Source organism: Trichechus manatus, unplaced genomic scaffold (assembly GCF_000243295.1).
Source record: "Trichechus manatus latirostris isolate Lorelei unplaced genomic scaffold, TriManLat1.0 scaffold00130, whole genome shotgun sequence".
Classification (NCBI taxonomy): Eukaryota; Metazoa; Chordata; class Mammalia; order Sirenia; family Trichechidae; genus Trichechus; species Trichechus manatus.
This window is the reverse complement of record NW_004444066.1, coordinates 2,160,335-2,175,354: the sequence shown is the minus strand read 5'-3', so window position 1 is coordinate 2,175,354 and position 15,020 is coordinate 2,160,335. Positions and strand designations below refer to the sequence as shown.

General features: G+C 45.4%; 1 protein-coding gene across 2 annotated transcripts in view; it reads right to left on the bottom strand.

The window, feature by feature from the left end:
- The window catches only part of SH3TC2 (SH3 domain and tetratricopeptide repeats 2), a 68,195-nt gene extending 64,278 nt beyond the window's left edge, over positions 1-3,917 (bottom strand). The window contains exon 1 of one of the 2 annotated variants that reach the window (XM_004384916.1): positions 3,772-3,917. In XM_004384916.1, the coding sequence (XP_004384973.1) occupies positions 3,772-3,823 (52 nt within the window). In that variant the 5' untranslated portion in view covers positions 3,824-3,917. The remainder of the gene's footprint in view (positions 1-3,771) is intronic. The other variant, XM_004384917.1, reaches the window with a different exon arrangement.
- Positions 3,918-15,020: the final 11,103 nt, after the last annotated feature.

Genomic DNA, 15,020 nt, shown 5'->3' with positions numbered 1-15,020 from the left:
CTTGACTGTAATCTTTACAGAAGCAGATTGCCAGGCCTTTCTTCCATGGTGCCATTGGGTGGTTTCAAAGCGCCAACCTTTAGCTTAATAATCGAGGGCAAACCCTTTGCACCACCCGCCACCACCCCCAAATTTAAGAAGAGAACTAAACAGTAAACGTTTTCCCCGTATGCTTTTTTCTCCACCTACATACTTTTTGTCTTCTTTGGCACGACAAACATGCCATCAGCAGTTTTTAAGGGGTAAATCCACATTCTCCCTGATGAAACCGGTATCAAAAAAGGACTACAGCTACATCTATCAGTAATGGCTATATTGCAGATCATAATGTTGAGAGGGAAAAAATGCAAGTTGTGTAATGATATGACAGTGTAACATCATTTTGTTTAAGCTTAAAAATCTGCAAAACAATTCTTTGCAACGATTATGGATATATGAATATGTAGTACAGGCACAAAACCACTGAATTGAGAAAAGCGATTAACTCTGGGGTGGGAGAGAAAGGAATGATATTGGGAGGAGATATCTGTGGGACCCTGATTCTATCTGTACTGTTTTGCTTCTTAAAAAATAAATAGAAAGTTTGAAGCAAAAAAAAAAAAAAAAAAAATCGGATAAAGCTAGATGGTGGGTTTATTATTCTAATAGTCTCTATTATATGTATGCTTGAAATGCCTCACAAGTTTTTTAAAGTTTAAACGTGAAGCATTCATTGTTTACTGCTATCACCATTCACCCCTGATCTTCTGTTGTTATACTGGTTGTTTATACTTACCAAAAATGTTCAAAGGAAAGTTACAAAAACCAGTGAGCAATGTAGGTAAATGTATATCCCTCCTACATCTCTGTTTAAGTGTGTAAGTCTGCCAAATTTCTCCAAGAAAGTGTTGAAGTGAGCAACTGTAGTTTATTCAACAATGGCAAGAATCACAAAGGGCCTGGGAAATCAGAGATGATGGCAATTGGCCAAAAACTCACATTTCTACCACGTGCAATCAGGAGATTTATGTGAGCATGTTAGCAGCATCGTGGGAAACAGGTGCCGTAGGCAAGGCCCATTTGGAGAGACGGCAGCTCGCCTAGTATATTCAGAGCCAACGTTGATTATTGCCTCACACCATGGCACACCAGTTGGACAGCTTTCTAGGGCTCAGCGCTTTCAGGAGCCTTCTGCTTTCTGCCTCCCTTATCCCTGAGGACTCACTGTTTGTTCTTCACTGTTCATTCCCACCCACACAGACACACCAGCAGAAGTGCCCAAAGAAACATGAGCACAGACTCATACTCCAGTGGAGTCAGGAATTAGGAAGAAGGGATGTGGAGGTGGTCAATATTAGCTCATAATAAAACAGTCCACAACTACTGAGGGGTTACCAGAAGCCTGGCTGCTAAATCTGAGAATTATCTGATTCAATCCTCACAGAAACACCTTGTGGTACGTACTACCACTGCATCCACTTTACAGACAGGAAAGCTGAGGCTCATAGGATGTAAGAGACTTGCTAAAGGCCTCACACTATTAAGTCACTCCAGGGTGTGTCTCATGCTTTGTTTCAATCCTCTAGGATAAATAGGGGAACCTGGGGTGGGGATGCTTATATCAACTGGCCTCAGACCCACCACACTATATCAACCTCCCTAGGGAAAACCCTGACAAGCATGGAGAACAGTATGGGGGATGGCATGAGAAGCCTCAGCAGAAATAACTATCAGTCTGAGTCTTGTTAAAAAGTGAACCCAATATTCCAGGCAGTTACCAATGGCAAAAAATAACTGAATGATAGTGCCATAAGAACTTTGAGGGTACCTTCTTCAATATCAGTTTGTTCATATGTTTGGAGCTGCAGACCTGTTTTACATGAAATCTTTGGCTGGAGGGTAGATTGTCAAGTCGAAGCAGAGCTACTCTGGCTGAATCTGGGGCCAGGGAGCAGGGGCAGAGCTCCCTAGGACACCTCCACAGGGCAGAGATGAGCACGCAGAGGCTCAGGGGAGAAAGTGATATGCTTGGGTCAGAGAAAAGTAATAACAATGGCTAACGTTTGTTGTGCTTAACTGTTCTGGACTCTTTTAAGGGTTTCACATGTAGACTTAATCCCCACAACTACTCTCCAAAGAAAGCATAATTATACCCAACCCCCCAAAAAAATTGTACAGATGAGGCAGTTGCTCAAGGCAAGTAAAAGAACCAGGATCAAATCCAGACACGTTTGCCTCCAAGGCCAGGTGATTAACTACGATGATGATATGTGCCTAACCGGGGGTAAACTGAGTCAGGTCGCAAGCGCAGGTCCTGTCTTCCAGAACAATGATGCTGTGTGTCACCCACTACCCCATGCTATGCCTGCCCCGTGGGGAATAATGACACAGGATTCAAGAGGAGGATCTGAAAGGTTTATAAATCCCAGATCTGGAGAAAGAAAATTGTTCATAGCTGAAGGTCATGCTTTGTGCCAAGGGCATTGTTTAGGGGTTTGGCTACTTTTAGATGTGGGGCCAGGCATGGCCGTGGTTTGGGAGCTACTTCTTGCTGTAGGTGCCAAAGTGCCTAGGGTGTGACTTTAAGCAAGTGAATCAGAACATATCTGCTTCCGGCTTGCTTTAAGAGTCCCTGGGTGGTGCAAACAGTTAAGCACTCAGTTGCTAACTGAAAGATTAGTGGTTCAAACCCATTTTTCAGAGGCGCCTTGGAAGAAAGGCCAGGTGATCTGCTTCTGAAAGGTCACAGCCTTGAAAACCCTATGGAGTACAGTTCTAATCTGCAGCACATGGGGTCGCCATGAATCAGAATCAACTAGAGAGCAACTAATTTAGTTGGTTTTAGAGCCTTCTATGCTGTTGAGCCCACGTCACAAGACTACAAAGGGGAACTCATCTGTCTGGGGGTGAAAGTCCTTGGCTAGGGGTGCTCCTGGGCTCCCCTTCTCAGGAACCACAGAGGAGCTCCGGGAAGACAAAAATCCCAACAAGGGTTAGGGAAGATTCCTTGAAGTAATGCTCCTCTATAACTCATGTTAGTCCTCCCCAACCCACCCCCCACAAAGCATAACACCCAGACCACCACTCATCCTGATAAACTCCATATGTGACTGAGCCCCAACTCAGTGCCACTCTAAAAGAAGCATTGCCTTAGGGTGACCAACTATTCTGTGTGTGTAGGACTATGCTGATTTGAGCACTGGAGGTCCTGTGTCCCTGGAAAGCCCCAGTCCCAAGCAAATCAGGAGTGTCAGTCACCCTATGTTAAATCTCATAAGACTTGACAACTTCGTAGAGGAACATCTCTCCATGGCCTCTACTTGACTTACCAAAAAAAAAAAAAAAAATCATACAGTAACAGGTAGGAGGCAGGAGAGTGGCATTTTTCTCCACTAACAGCACTGTGGTGAAAATAGGTGAGGTGACTAGGCCACATATGCCCACCCACAGGCCATAGAGGAACCCACTGCCTGAGAGTTCTTCCTGTCCTGGGGAATCTTGGGAAGACAGGAAGTCATACCCTGGGAGTGGCGGCCGAGAGCAGCACTTGCTCCTCAGCAGAGGGAGTTGGAAGCCTCCTTCTTCAGGAGAAGTAGATGTTTCCCAGGCTTCACTCCCTTTTCTCAAAGCCAGAATGAAAAATACTTAACTGGGGAGGGAGGAGAGGCTGCCAAAAACCACAGCCATCTCTCCATATTTAGAAGAGCAGCTCCCCAACCCAGAAAGCCCCTAACCCTTCTCTGGAGAAACCACTTTGGCCACGCTGCAGGCCAGGGCCCCAAGCAAACTCACCTGAGCCCCAGGACAGACTCCGCTCCCCGGGGATGCAGAAGCAGCCACCCATGTGTGCACCATCGTCCTGGGCTGAGGCCCCTGAGAACACCGGCCAGAATAGTGCTGGAAGGGGATGGTGCCCCAGTGGTGTCCCTCCTCTCGCCTCCTCCTCCCAGCACATGAGGACCAAGGCCCCGGCTCAATGCACAATGCGGTCTTTGATATCCGGCTGCAGCAGAAGGCCAAGTGAGGATGGGAGGGGCTGCCCAGCCTGAAGGCCAAGAGGCCTTGCACTATAGCCCTCTGCCTGGGGAGTAGCGCTCCTCCCTGCCTTTCTGCAGATTGCTTCATGCCTATCAGGCTGAGGCACATTCTTCACATTCTAGGATTTAAACATATGGTTTGGTTCTTGTGGGGGCAGCCAGAATGGGGGAGGAGGGCAGAGATCATCCCAGAAATCAAAGCTTCTGTTCTTCTCCCTCCCTGAGTGACTTGGCCCACGCAGACTCGCCTGCCACCCCTGGAAAGTGATCCCTGCCCAGATTCTCTCTGTAGATGCCACCCTTGGGTACCTGGATGGAGCTGGAGCTGTGGGCACAGTGTCTCACCTCAACCCCAGCAGCCAACTACTTGCTGGTGAAGGGGCCAACCCACAGCCATGGGCTCCCAAAGTCTTATGAAAAGGAACCCAGGAAATCACCTGAGGTATCCCAGACATCTTACAGGTGAGAGAGGGGAGGAACAAATTGGATACGACAACAAGTTCACAAAAAACTGGTCACACCAGACTAACATCTTTTCTGTTTTTTTTTTTAGGCAATGACACTGGGGAATGCACATGGCACAGTGTGGCTGAATTTCAGACACCCTCCCATGAGATCTCAAAAACAGATGGAGAAAATATGGACAAATGTCAATGGGGTTGGACACAGCCATGACAGACCTAAGAACCAAGCTCAAGGATCACTAGTTAATTGCATACTGTTTGCTGAGATGCCGACAGTGAATGTCCATGGGCAAAGGGAGGAGATGTGAGCAGAAAGAAGGCAGGGTCATGGTAGGCCTGGGCAACAGGCTGCTTGGAGACTGAGCCTACAGTCAGGCTCACGAGCATGTTAGGGAGGAAGTGGCCTGTTCAGGTTTATGTTGTAGAAGAGTCACCTGGGGGGAGAGCGTGGAAGATGGCCTGGGGGTCTGTCTCACTGGAATGGGCAGGAGTGTCCACTACATACACCAGCTCAGCCCTAGCTGACAAAGCCTCAGCCATATTTCTGGCTTCCACTTCAATGCCCACTGATCTTGAGTCACAGTTATTGCTGTTGTTAGCTGCCCTCAGGTCAGCTCCTGACTCATGGCAACCCCATGCACAATGGAATCAGACCATTGTGATCCATAGGGTTTTCACTGGCTGATTTTGGGAAGTAGATCCCCAGGCCTTTCTTCCTAGTCTGTCTTAGTCCGGAAGCTCTGCTCTACCTCATAGCAATACACAAGCCTCCACTGACAGACAGGTGGTGGCTGCACATGAGGTGCATTAGTTGGGAATCAAACCTGAGTCTTCTGCATGGAAGGCGAGAATTCTACCACTGAACCACCTCTGCCCTCTGAGTCACAGTTTTGGAATATTTACTTTTGGCCAGACACTCTCATAACAGCCTCATGGTGTGGGCTTTATCATTTCCCCTTTATAAGTGAGGAAACTGAGGTAGAGGGTCATAGAATTTGTCCAAAGCCATGCTGTCTATTGATGTCAGATTCAGGACTTGAGCCAAGTCTAGTCAATTCCATAGTCCAGGAGCTTCAATTTTCTGAAATATGGGCTCGTCCTATGACAACTAGGAGATACTATGGAGAAGGATTAGGTGGTCTGATACTGACACCTCTGGAGCTATGACCACTATGGAAAGCTCAGGAGAAGACGGCTTATTGATGTGGGTGGGGGGTTCACCCCTGATCACATTGTCACCATGGAGGGTGTTTTCTCTGTGCACACCTACTTAAACTATCCACTTTCCGTAATATATCCTATGCCCTTTTTCCCTCATCCAAACACAGTGTTTCTAATATAAGTTAGCATGTTTTTGGGGACCCAAGATGAAATGGTGAGGGTCTCTTTAGAAAGCAGTTACTCAAAATTTTGGGAGGTGCATGAAACTTTAACAATGAAGAGACACCATGGTTTCACTTGCTCGTGCAGGCCGATGTTCGGAGTTATCGCTTCCCTTTGACTTGCCCGCACAAAACCCTTAGTATATGGGCAGCAACAATCAGGAATTGTAAATTATCCAGGGCCAACCACTGGAAAGAACCCCAGGCCATCTGTTATAGAAGACACTCCAAGGCAGTTGGTTGAAGCCCACACTTTGGAAAATCTCAGATGAATACTCCTCTCTGAATAGTTATGTAAGAAACTAGTGCTATTCTTCTTGTAGGTAGCTCAGATGAATTTATGCAGAATGCTTTCCAGACAGAGAGAGAACAGCAGGTACAAAGGTCCTGAGGCTGGAACTTGCTTGGTGTGTTAAAGGAAGAACACGTGAGGCTGGAGTCCAGTGAAGCAGGGGAAGGTCTAGAGCTGCAGTTAGAGAAAGTAGGAAGTCTGCTTGTGCAGGACCTTGAAAGCTGTGTAAGGACTTTAGCTTTTACTCTGAATGAGATTGTAGCCAATGGAGGATACTAAATAGAAGAGTAACATGATTGACTTGTGGCTTTAAAGGATCACTCTGCCTGCTAGTGACAAATAGGCTGTAACCAGAATTCCAAGTGGAAGCAATTGTAATGTCCAGAAGAGAGATGATGATGACTTGAGTCGAATTGGTAAGAAAGGCTTAGCTACTGGATGTATTTTGAAAGAAGAGCCACAAGGATGTATTAATGGATTGAATGTGTGAGGAAAAAAATCAAATTAAGATGGTTATAAGTTTTTTGACCTGAACAACTGGAATAATAAATTTGATATTTATTGAAATGTTTAACCCTGGGAGAGGAGAAGCTTGTGGGGTGAAGTCAGGAGTTTGGTTTTGTACGCATTAAGAGTCCTTTACTACATTCAATCAGAGGTGGATTTAGGAGTCTCGGGTCCAGGACAGTGTCCAAGCTAGAGACAAATTTTGGGATCATCAGTGAATAGAGGTCATTAAAGTCACACATTGGATGAGTTCTCCTACAGAGTGCTGAATAGAATATAGAAAATGTATCAGGACTGACAACTGAAAGCACACCAAAATTTTTACAGGACTAGGAAAGGAGGAGGATCCCTGGTGGCATAATGGTTAAGCATTTGGCCGCTAACCTAAAGGTTGGTGGTTCGAACTCACCCAGTGGCTTCACAGGAGAAAGACCGGGCAATCTGCTCCCGTGAAGATTACTACCTAGGAAACCCCATGGGGCAGTTCTACTCTGTCACATGGAATCACTATGAGTCAGAATTAACTTGATGGCGCTTGACGACAGCAACAACAAAAGGAAAGGAGGAAAACCCAGCAAAAGAGATTGAGAAGGAGTGGCCAGCGAGAGAGGATGAAAGTATGGTGGCTCAAAATTCAAGTGAAGAAAGTAGTTCAAGGACAGGAAATACTCGATTGTGTCAAATGCTGCTAATAAGATGCAGACTGAGAATTTGCCACAGGATGTCTTGGTGGAGCAGCGGAGATAAAAGCTTGACTGGAGAAGTTTCAAGAATATATGGTAAAGAAAAAGTAGAAATCTAATCCACATTTCCTCCCTCCCCATCACTATCATCATCAAATATTTGTTGTCCCCTTGGTATTTGCTTGGTGCTCAGGGGTTGCAAACTTCTATGTATACAAGAGCTGGGCAGGTGATACAAATGAGTGGATCAAGCTAAGTGGCAAATGGCAGCTGACCCCTTGCTTCCAGGTTGGGCAACCACAGCAGAGCACAGGCAGGCATCGTCTGGTCTAAGGGGACACCCCTATAAGGCTTCAAGAAATAAAGAACATGGTGTGTGATACAGTCTTTGTGCAACCAAACCTGATTTGTCAAGAAAACCAGAAAGCCAGATTTTCAGGTGAAACCTGATTTGTCATGAAAACCAAAAAAATCTGGATTTTCGGGTGATGTTTCCCAACTTTTAAACATTCACAAATTAATTCAAAAAATGTTTCAAGGCACTATGTGGGCCAGTACTTCAGGGAAAACAAATATACCTGCAGGCCAAATCCGGCCCAAGGACTGCCAGTTCGCAACCTTAGGTGCTCAGTTGTTGTTACTTTTTTCCCCCTCTTGGAAAATTTACAATCTAGTTGAGGTGATAAGATATGCATCTAGATATTACCATTCCAGAGAAAAACAGAGGAGACCCCATGAGAGATAAGAACACTGTGTCATTTATTCAATCACACTAGTCATTCAACAAATATTTATTGGGCACCTACTATATCTAGGCATTGATCTAAGTTATGAGGATACAGCAGTGAACAAAACAGACAAAAGTATCCCCTCATGTAGCTTACATTCTAGTGAGGGGGAAAAACACAAAACATAATGAATAAGTAAACTATGCAGTGTGTTAGACAGTAGAAACTGTTAGGGAAAACAAAGCATTGCAACTGCCAGAATAGAGAGCTACAATTTCCAAAAGGGTAGAGGGAAAGTCTTTACTGAGACAGTGACAACTGAGCAAAGACTGAAAGGACATGAGGGAGGGATCCATGGACATCCAGGAGAGAGCATATCAGGAAAAGGGAAGCCCAGTGTAAAGGCCCTGGGGTAGGAGTGTGCCCGTCATGCTAGAAGAAGGGCAGAGAAGCGTGTAACTGGAGTAGAGTGAGATAGAAGGACTGAATTCATGAGAGTTGAGCAGGAAGCAGAGGGCACCCTCAAAGGAGTAATTGGGAATTTAGTGAAGGGACCATTTACAAAAGTGTGGACAGGGCTAAGGTAAACCAGCAAGGAAGGTGAGGCACCCAGAGCTAGTGGTAGTTAGAAGCCATTATCACCTGTAGGCCTGAAGAGGTAAGGAGATGAATGGTTACTGGAGCCTAGCAAGAGCTGGCTGCAGGCAAAAGATGACTGACAGGAGCTGTGTCTTTGATAAAGGCTCAATAGCCAAGACCTAGTTGAGACCCTGAATGGAAAGAGTACAGAGGAATAAATACTCCTTCCTCTCACCTCCCATCTTCCAACCCCCTACAGTTGCCTCCCATTGAATGAATACAACTGGAAGCCGAAGGGTAAGGGAGCCTTGTTGAGGAATCCAGTAGAGGCTAGCCTCCCAGGGACACAGAGCAGAGGAGAGAAGGGTGGTAGACGATTTCGAAGGATAACCCGTAACTGTAACCTGTTGCTGTCGAGTCGATTCCAACTCATAGTGACACTATAGGATAGAGTAGAGCTGCCCCATAGGGTTTCCAAGGCTGTAAATCTCTACAGAAGTAGATTGCCACATCTTTCTCCCACAGAGCAGCTGGTGGGTTCAAACCAGCAACCTTTTGGTTAGCAGCCAAGTGCCTAACCACTGTGCCACCAAGGCTCCTTATCAGAGGATGCATGAAGATTATTCAGCACAGAAAGAGCAGGAGGAGATGAGGTCAGATAAGTAACGAGGCCTGAATATGTAGAGCCCGCTAGACCATTTTAAGGACATTGGCTTTCACCCAAGTGAAATGGCACACTTGCACAGAAGCATGGTAAGCTATGACTTATGTTTTTGAAAAGGAGCCCTGGTGGCGAAATGGTTATTCTCTCCCTACTAACCGAAAGGTCGGCAGTTTGAACCCACCCAGTGGCTTTGCAGAAGAAAAGACTTGGGAATCTTCTCCCCTAAAGATTACAGCCTAGGAAACCCCATGGTACATTTCTCTGTCCTATAGGGTGGCTATGAGTCAGAATTGACTCAATGGCACACAACAACATCATATTTTTAAAAGAATCGCTTCAGCCGCTGTGTTGAGAATAGGCAGTGAGGCAAGGACAGGGGTGAAGCAGAAGACCAGTAGGAGGCTATTGCAGTAAGCCAAGCAAGGGAAGGTTGTGGCTTGGACTGGGTGGTGGCAGTGGAGCTAGTGAGAAGGGGTCAGATTTGCCTGATGGGTGAGATGTGGGTGTGAGAGAAAGAGGAATAAAGGATAGCTTCCCATGTCTTAGCCTGAGCACATAGGATGGAGTTGCCATGAACCAAGATGGGAGACCTGAGGAGGTAGAGACTTAGCTGAAGGGGTGGACATATTGAATTCGAGAAATCTATTCAACATCCAGCTGAAGAGACTGAATAGGCAAGCTTTTACTTCAGGAGTTTGGAGTTCAGAAGAAAGGTCTCTACTGGAAATATCAACTTGGGAATCATCAGTATAGAGAGCTATACTGGAAATGTAGAAGGAAGTTAGCACTCCCAAATGGGGAAAACAAAGAAAGTTTCCTGAAGGTGGTATGTGATTGGGACCTTGAAAGATGAAAAATTGACAGGCTGAAGTATGTGGGAAGAGAATCCCAGATTGAGGAAAAGCCGTTAAACAAAAGTGCTAGGATTGGTGTTGGGCAAGTTCCGGGAGAAATTGTTCAGTCTGAATGAACTGTAGGACTGACGTTGGAGAAGTCAGTGGCAGAACCAGAACCAGAACCTAAGCCTCTTGATTTCCAGTTCATTCATGCATTTACCCATCAAAGATTATTGGTCACCTCTTCTAAAACTGTGTTTGCTCTTTTAAAGAACTTACTATAGCCTCTGGGGTCTTAAAAGCTTGTGAACGGCCATCTAAGATACTCCACTGGTCTCACCCTGTCTGGAGCAAGGAATAATGAAGAAAACCAAAGACAGAAGGGAAAGTTTAGTCCAAAAGACTAATGGACCACAACTACCACAGCCTCCACCAGACCGAGTCCGGCACAACTAGATAATGCTCGGCTACCACCACCCACTGCTCTGACAGGGATCACAATAGACAGTCCTGGACAGAGCTGGAGAAAAATGTAGAACAAAATTCTAACTCAAAAACAAAAAATCAAAACAAAACAAAAAAAAAGACCAGACTTACTGATCTGACAGAAACTGGAGAAACCCCCAGAGTATGGCCCCCAGACACTCTTATAGCTCAGTCATGAAGTAACTCCTGAGGTCCACCCTTCAGCCAAAGATTAGACAGGCCCGTAAAACACAACGAGACTAAAGGGGACCACCAGCCCAGGGACAAGGACTAGAAGGCAGGAGGAGACAGAAAAGCTGGTAACGGGGAATCTGAGGTTGAGAACGGGAGAGTGTTGACATGTCGTTGTGTTGGTAACCGATGTCACAAAACAATATGCATACTAATTGTTTAATGAGAAGCTAGTTTGTTCTGTAAACCTTCATCTAAAGTACAATAATAAAAATAAATCAATAAAATAAAAAGAAAGAAAGAACTTACTATATGGAATCCAATTATTAACAGCAACTTGAAAGGTTAGATAGAAAGCTTGGGGGGAAGTGAGTTTATGTCAACAGTGGAGGAACAAATCAGAAAATGAGGGTGAGAATGGCTGCAGAATCTGAAGACTGTAATCAATGTCACTGTACTGTACACATAGAAATTGTTGAATTGGTGTATATTTGCAGTAACAATAGAAAAACGATGAGAACATACTTTTGGTCAATTAATTGTAAGTCAAGGAAACAAGAACAGTAAAGGTGGGAAAAAAGCCATGTTGTTGTGGACATTAATAATAATAATGAATGCTTCCTGTGTTCTTATTACTTGCACGTGTGAAAAGTCCACATTTAATCCTAACCCTACCTGTCTAAAGATCAGGAAACTAGGAGCTTAAATGATTTGCCTCAGCTCACTTAGCTGGCAGACTACAGCAGAGTGGACATTTGAACCCAGGCAGTGGGACTGTAGGGCCTTTGTCCTCACCCCTCTGTGTTACTTCCCAACCATCTGTTAGAAAGACCAAATCAGGCGTCGGTGGTGGTGTCACCGGGCAGCCATCAGAAGGTGCAGTTTACCAAGCCACAGGCAGTGGTTTTCTCCACGCTTTCCTTTGCAAGAGAGGTGGGAAGTGCGCCTGCCAAGGGTCAGCTATGGAACTGGCTGCATCAGAAGCTCCAGCACAGGAGTGCGGGGAAGGGTGTGCTGCATACTTGGGCAGAGGTCACCAAGCTGCTACCTCTGGCCATCCTGGGAAAGCTGACTGCACTTTCCACAACATCAGTTCTCCATTTTCTGGCTCCCACACAAAACTGGGGCCGAGGACAGGCAACCTAAGCCTCACCCTGGAAGGTTAGCACTGAAATTGTCCGTAAATAGTAATGTGCCTACTCCTCTACTCCTCGTTCTCCCCAAACCTATTTGAAGAATGAGGAAACTGAGGTCCATAGAGGTTAAGTCATTAGTTAAACACTTTAAGGCAATTTTTTGGCAAAGCCTATATTAGAATTCAAACCTCTGAACTCTCAGTTCAGTGTGCTTTCCACAAAACATCCTACTTCTGACCAGGTCAGGGTTTAAAATTAGGTTCCCTAGTGAGATGTGTGCATGTGTGTGTGTGTGTGCGCGCGCGTGTGCTTCCCAGTAGTTTCTAGAAGCCCCAGACTGATGTTCCCTACCACTCCCAGGGAAAGAAATTTCCATTCAGCTTACCTTTCAGGGAAATTCAAGTTTTCAGGCGTCTGACCCAGTGAATAGGACAAGGAGGGAGGGGCCTCTCCACCCAGGAGGTCCACTTCAGGTGTCTTTCCTGGAGAAAGTCTTAAACCCAGACACCAAGAGGCATATACAAGGAGGACGACTGCCGCATCACTTGAAACCGTGAGCAATGGAGGAACTTAGATGCCCGTCAGTACGAAAGGGGTCAAGTAATGATGGCTTATTTATGCAGCAGTTACAAAGAATGAAGTAGGTCTAGATATACAGTCAAGGGAAGATTTCCTAGGCATATTATTAAGCAAAACCGAAAGAAACCTGATGTACAATTCATACAGTGTGATCCCTTTTATGTACAAAAGTAGATTATGTACATGACTTTGAATGAAAAGGATCCCATCAACCTGATGGTGGCGATTCACTTGCTCATTCCACAGATGTGCCTTGAGCGCCCCCTATGTGGGAGCACTATGCTCAGTGCAGGAATCCAGCAGGCAACAGAACAGGAAACACCCTTTCCTCTTATAACTGGGTGAAAGGGCAGTGACGGGAAAGGGACATAATCTCTTTTTATTTTATGAACTTCTGTGGTAGCTGAAGTTTTTCAACTAGAATGTTTCATATAATGATGTCATTATAAATGAACCAGTTGCCGTTGAGTTGATTCTGATTCCTGGAGACCCCATGTGTGTCAGAGTAGAACTGTGCTCCACAGGGCTATCAATGGCTAATTTTTCAGAAGTAGATTGCCAGGCCTTTCTCTTGAGATGCCTCTGGGTGGACTCAAACCTCCAACCTTTCAGTTAGCAGCTGAACACTGTTTGCACCACCCAAAGACTCCATGTCATTTTAAGTACAAAATATATAAACAAAGAGAAGAAGGTGAAGAAATTCATATATAAGTGTGCTGTGTTGGAGGTACTCCTGAAGGGAGGTGGGCTTGTTTTCTGGACTCTTACACTCTTGACTTTAGGGATGGTCCTTTCTACAAGCATCACAGAAAGTTGATACCAGTTCCCTGATTCAAGTACAGTGTCCACAGAATCTTGGAAGAAAGAAGAAGCAAAATTAAAAAACAATGTATTTTCAGCAACAGGTATATTCCAGTCACTGAAGGTTCCACAACTCCCCACAGGTTCTTGATGCCCCACGTCACCAGTGATAGCCCATGGAGGAGGCAACATTGTAATACCAGGGTCAGCCTCTCAGGCTGATGCCATGAAGACAGCTGTACCATCTTCCATGAACTCAGTCAGACACAGTCTCTACACTCTCCTTTCTCTCATCAACTGCCTCCCACTGACGAGTAATCTGCTTAGACAGCCCCCTCATTCTTGCTGGGAGCCCGGATAATAGCAGAGGAAGCCTCTCCTCTTCTTGAAGGTCCATACCATTGCTCCTACAGGCACAGAAGGACACACCCTTCTCCACCCTACTGCCACCCTGTCCTTGGGCTTTTCTTCTTCTCTGGGCAGAAGAATCCATAGCAAGATAAGCTATCGGCCAATAGAGTAACATAAATCTTGCTACCACTTAGATGTGTTTTTACCTCTCAGTGGTAAATTTGGGCATTAGATTTGTGGTCAGAAGACCTGAGTTTAAATCCTGGCTAAGCCAGTTTCAAGTCATACGCTCTTAGGCATATTTCCTCCTTTGTAAATAACAACAACAATAATAATTAAATGGAGATAACAAAAAATGGTCTACCTCACAAAATGGCTGTGAGAATTCAAAACGTATTTACAGGTGTTTGTTTCTTGTGTAAATCTTGCAAGTGTGTGTGTGTGTGTGTGTGTGTGTGTTCAATCACTGTTCTGTTCCCCTTCGGCGTGCAGCCCATGCATCTGGAACTTGCAGAACTATGAGGGGACGGGGTGTGTAGGTGAGCGAAGTGTGCCAAGCAGTCATGACAAAGACAAAATCTCAGTTTCAACCAGAAAGCCTGCACAAAATGCAACCAAGTAAGACCACATCAGCCTGTCCTCAGAGATAATCAGAAAGATCACTTCTTTCAGTTGCCTCTGAGCAAAGGCATGCAGCCTAGCCCGCCCTTGCTGCTCTTCTCTCCTTAGCCTTCCTCTGGCTGGCCTGTCCCACAGACGTGAGTTTTGCTAGCTATTTACTTAAGAAAAACGAAGTGTCATGCTCAATTATTTCCATCGTTATGATATTTGGCTTCATTATCTAATAAATCTATTTAACCCAAAGGGAAATGCAGTGTCTTTCTTTCCTTTTCTAGGTGTTTTCATTGATAAATTTCAGCAGGTGGCCTTGGCAATTCAAACATTTCCCCCTTCAGTGCCTTCACCTCTTCCTTATGTGACATAGGTTTGAGTTCCCGTGACATTCAGTTCTTGCTCCTGCAGAGACTGTGTCCAAGTTCCTCTGGAAGTGGGGTACCCATACCTGCATCCAATTGCCCAGGTGTGCTATACTAGGTACAACAGCTCAAAGGCACTGTCCCCTTCTTCCTTCTACTTACTATGTCTAGTCATAGATCCCAGGCTTACATCAGCCTGCTCAGTCAGGAGATAGTTTTCATCCTATTCACTTGAAGAGATTTACCAAAATACAAATGCCTAGATCTTGTCCAGAGGCATTGTTGGTTCAGTGATAGAATTCTCACCTTCCTTGTAGGAGACCTGGGTTCAATTCCTGGCCAATGTACCTCATGTGCAACCACCACCC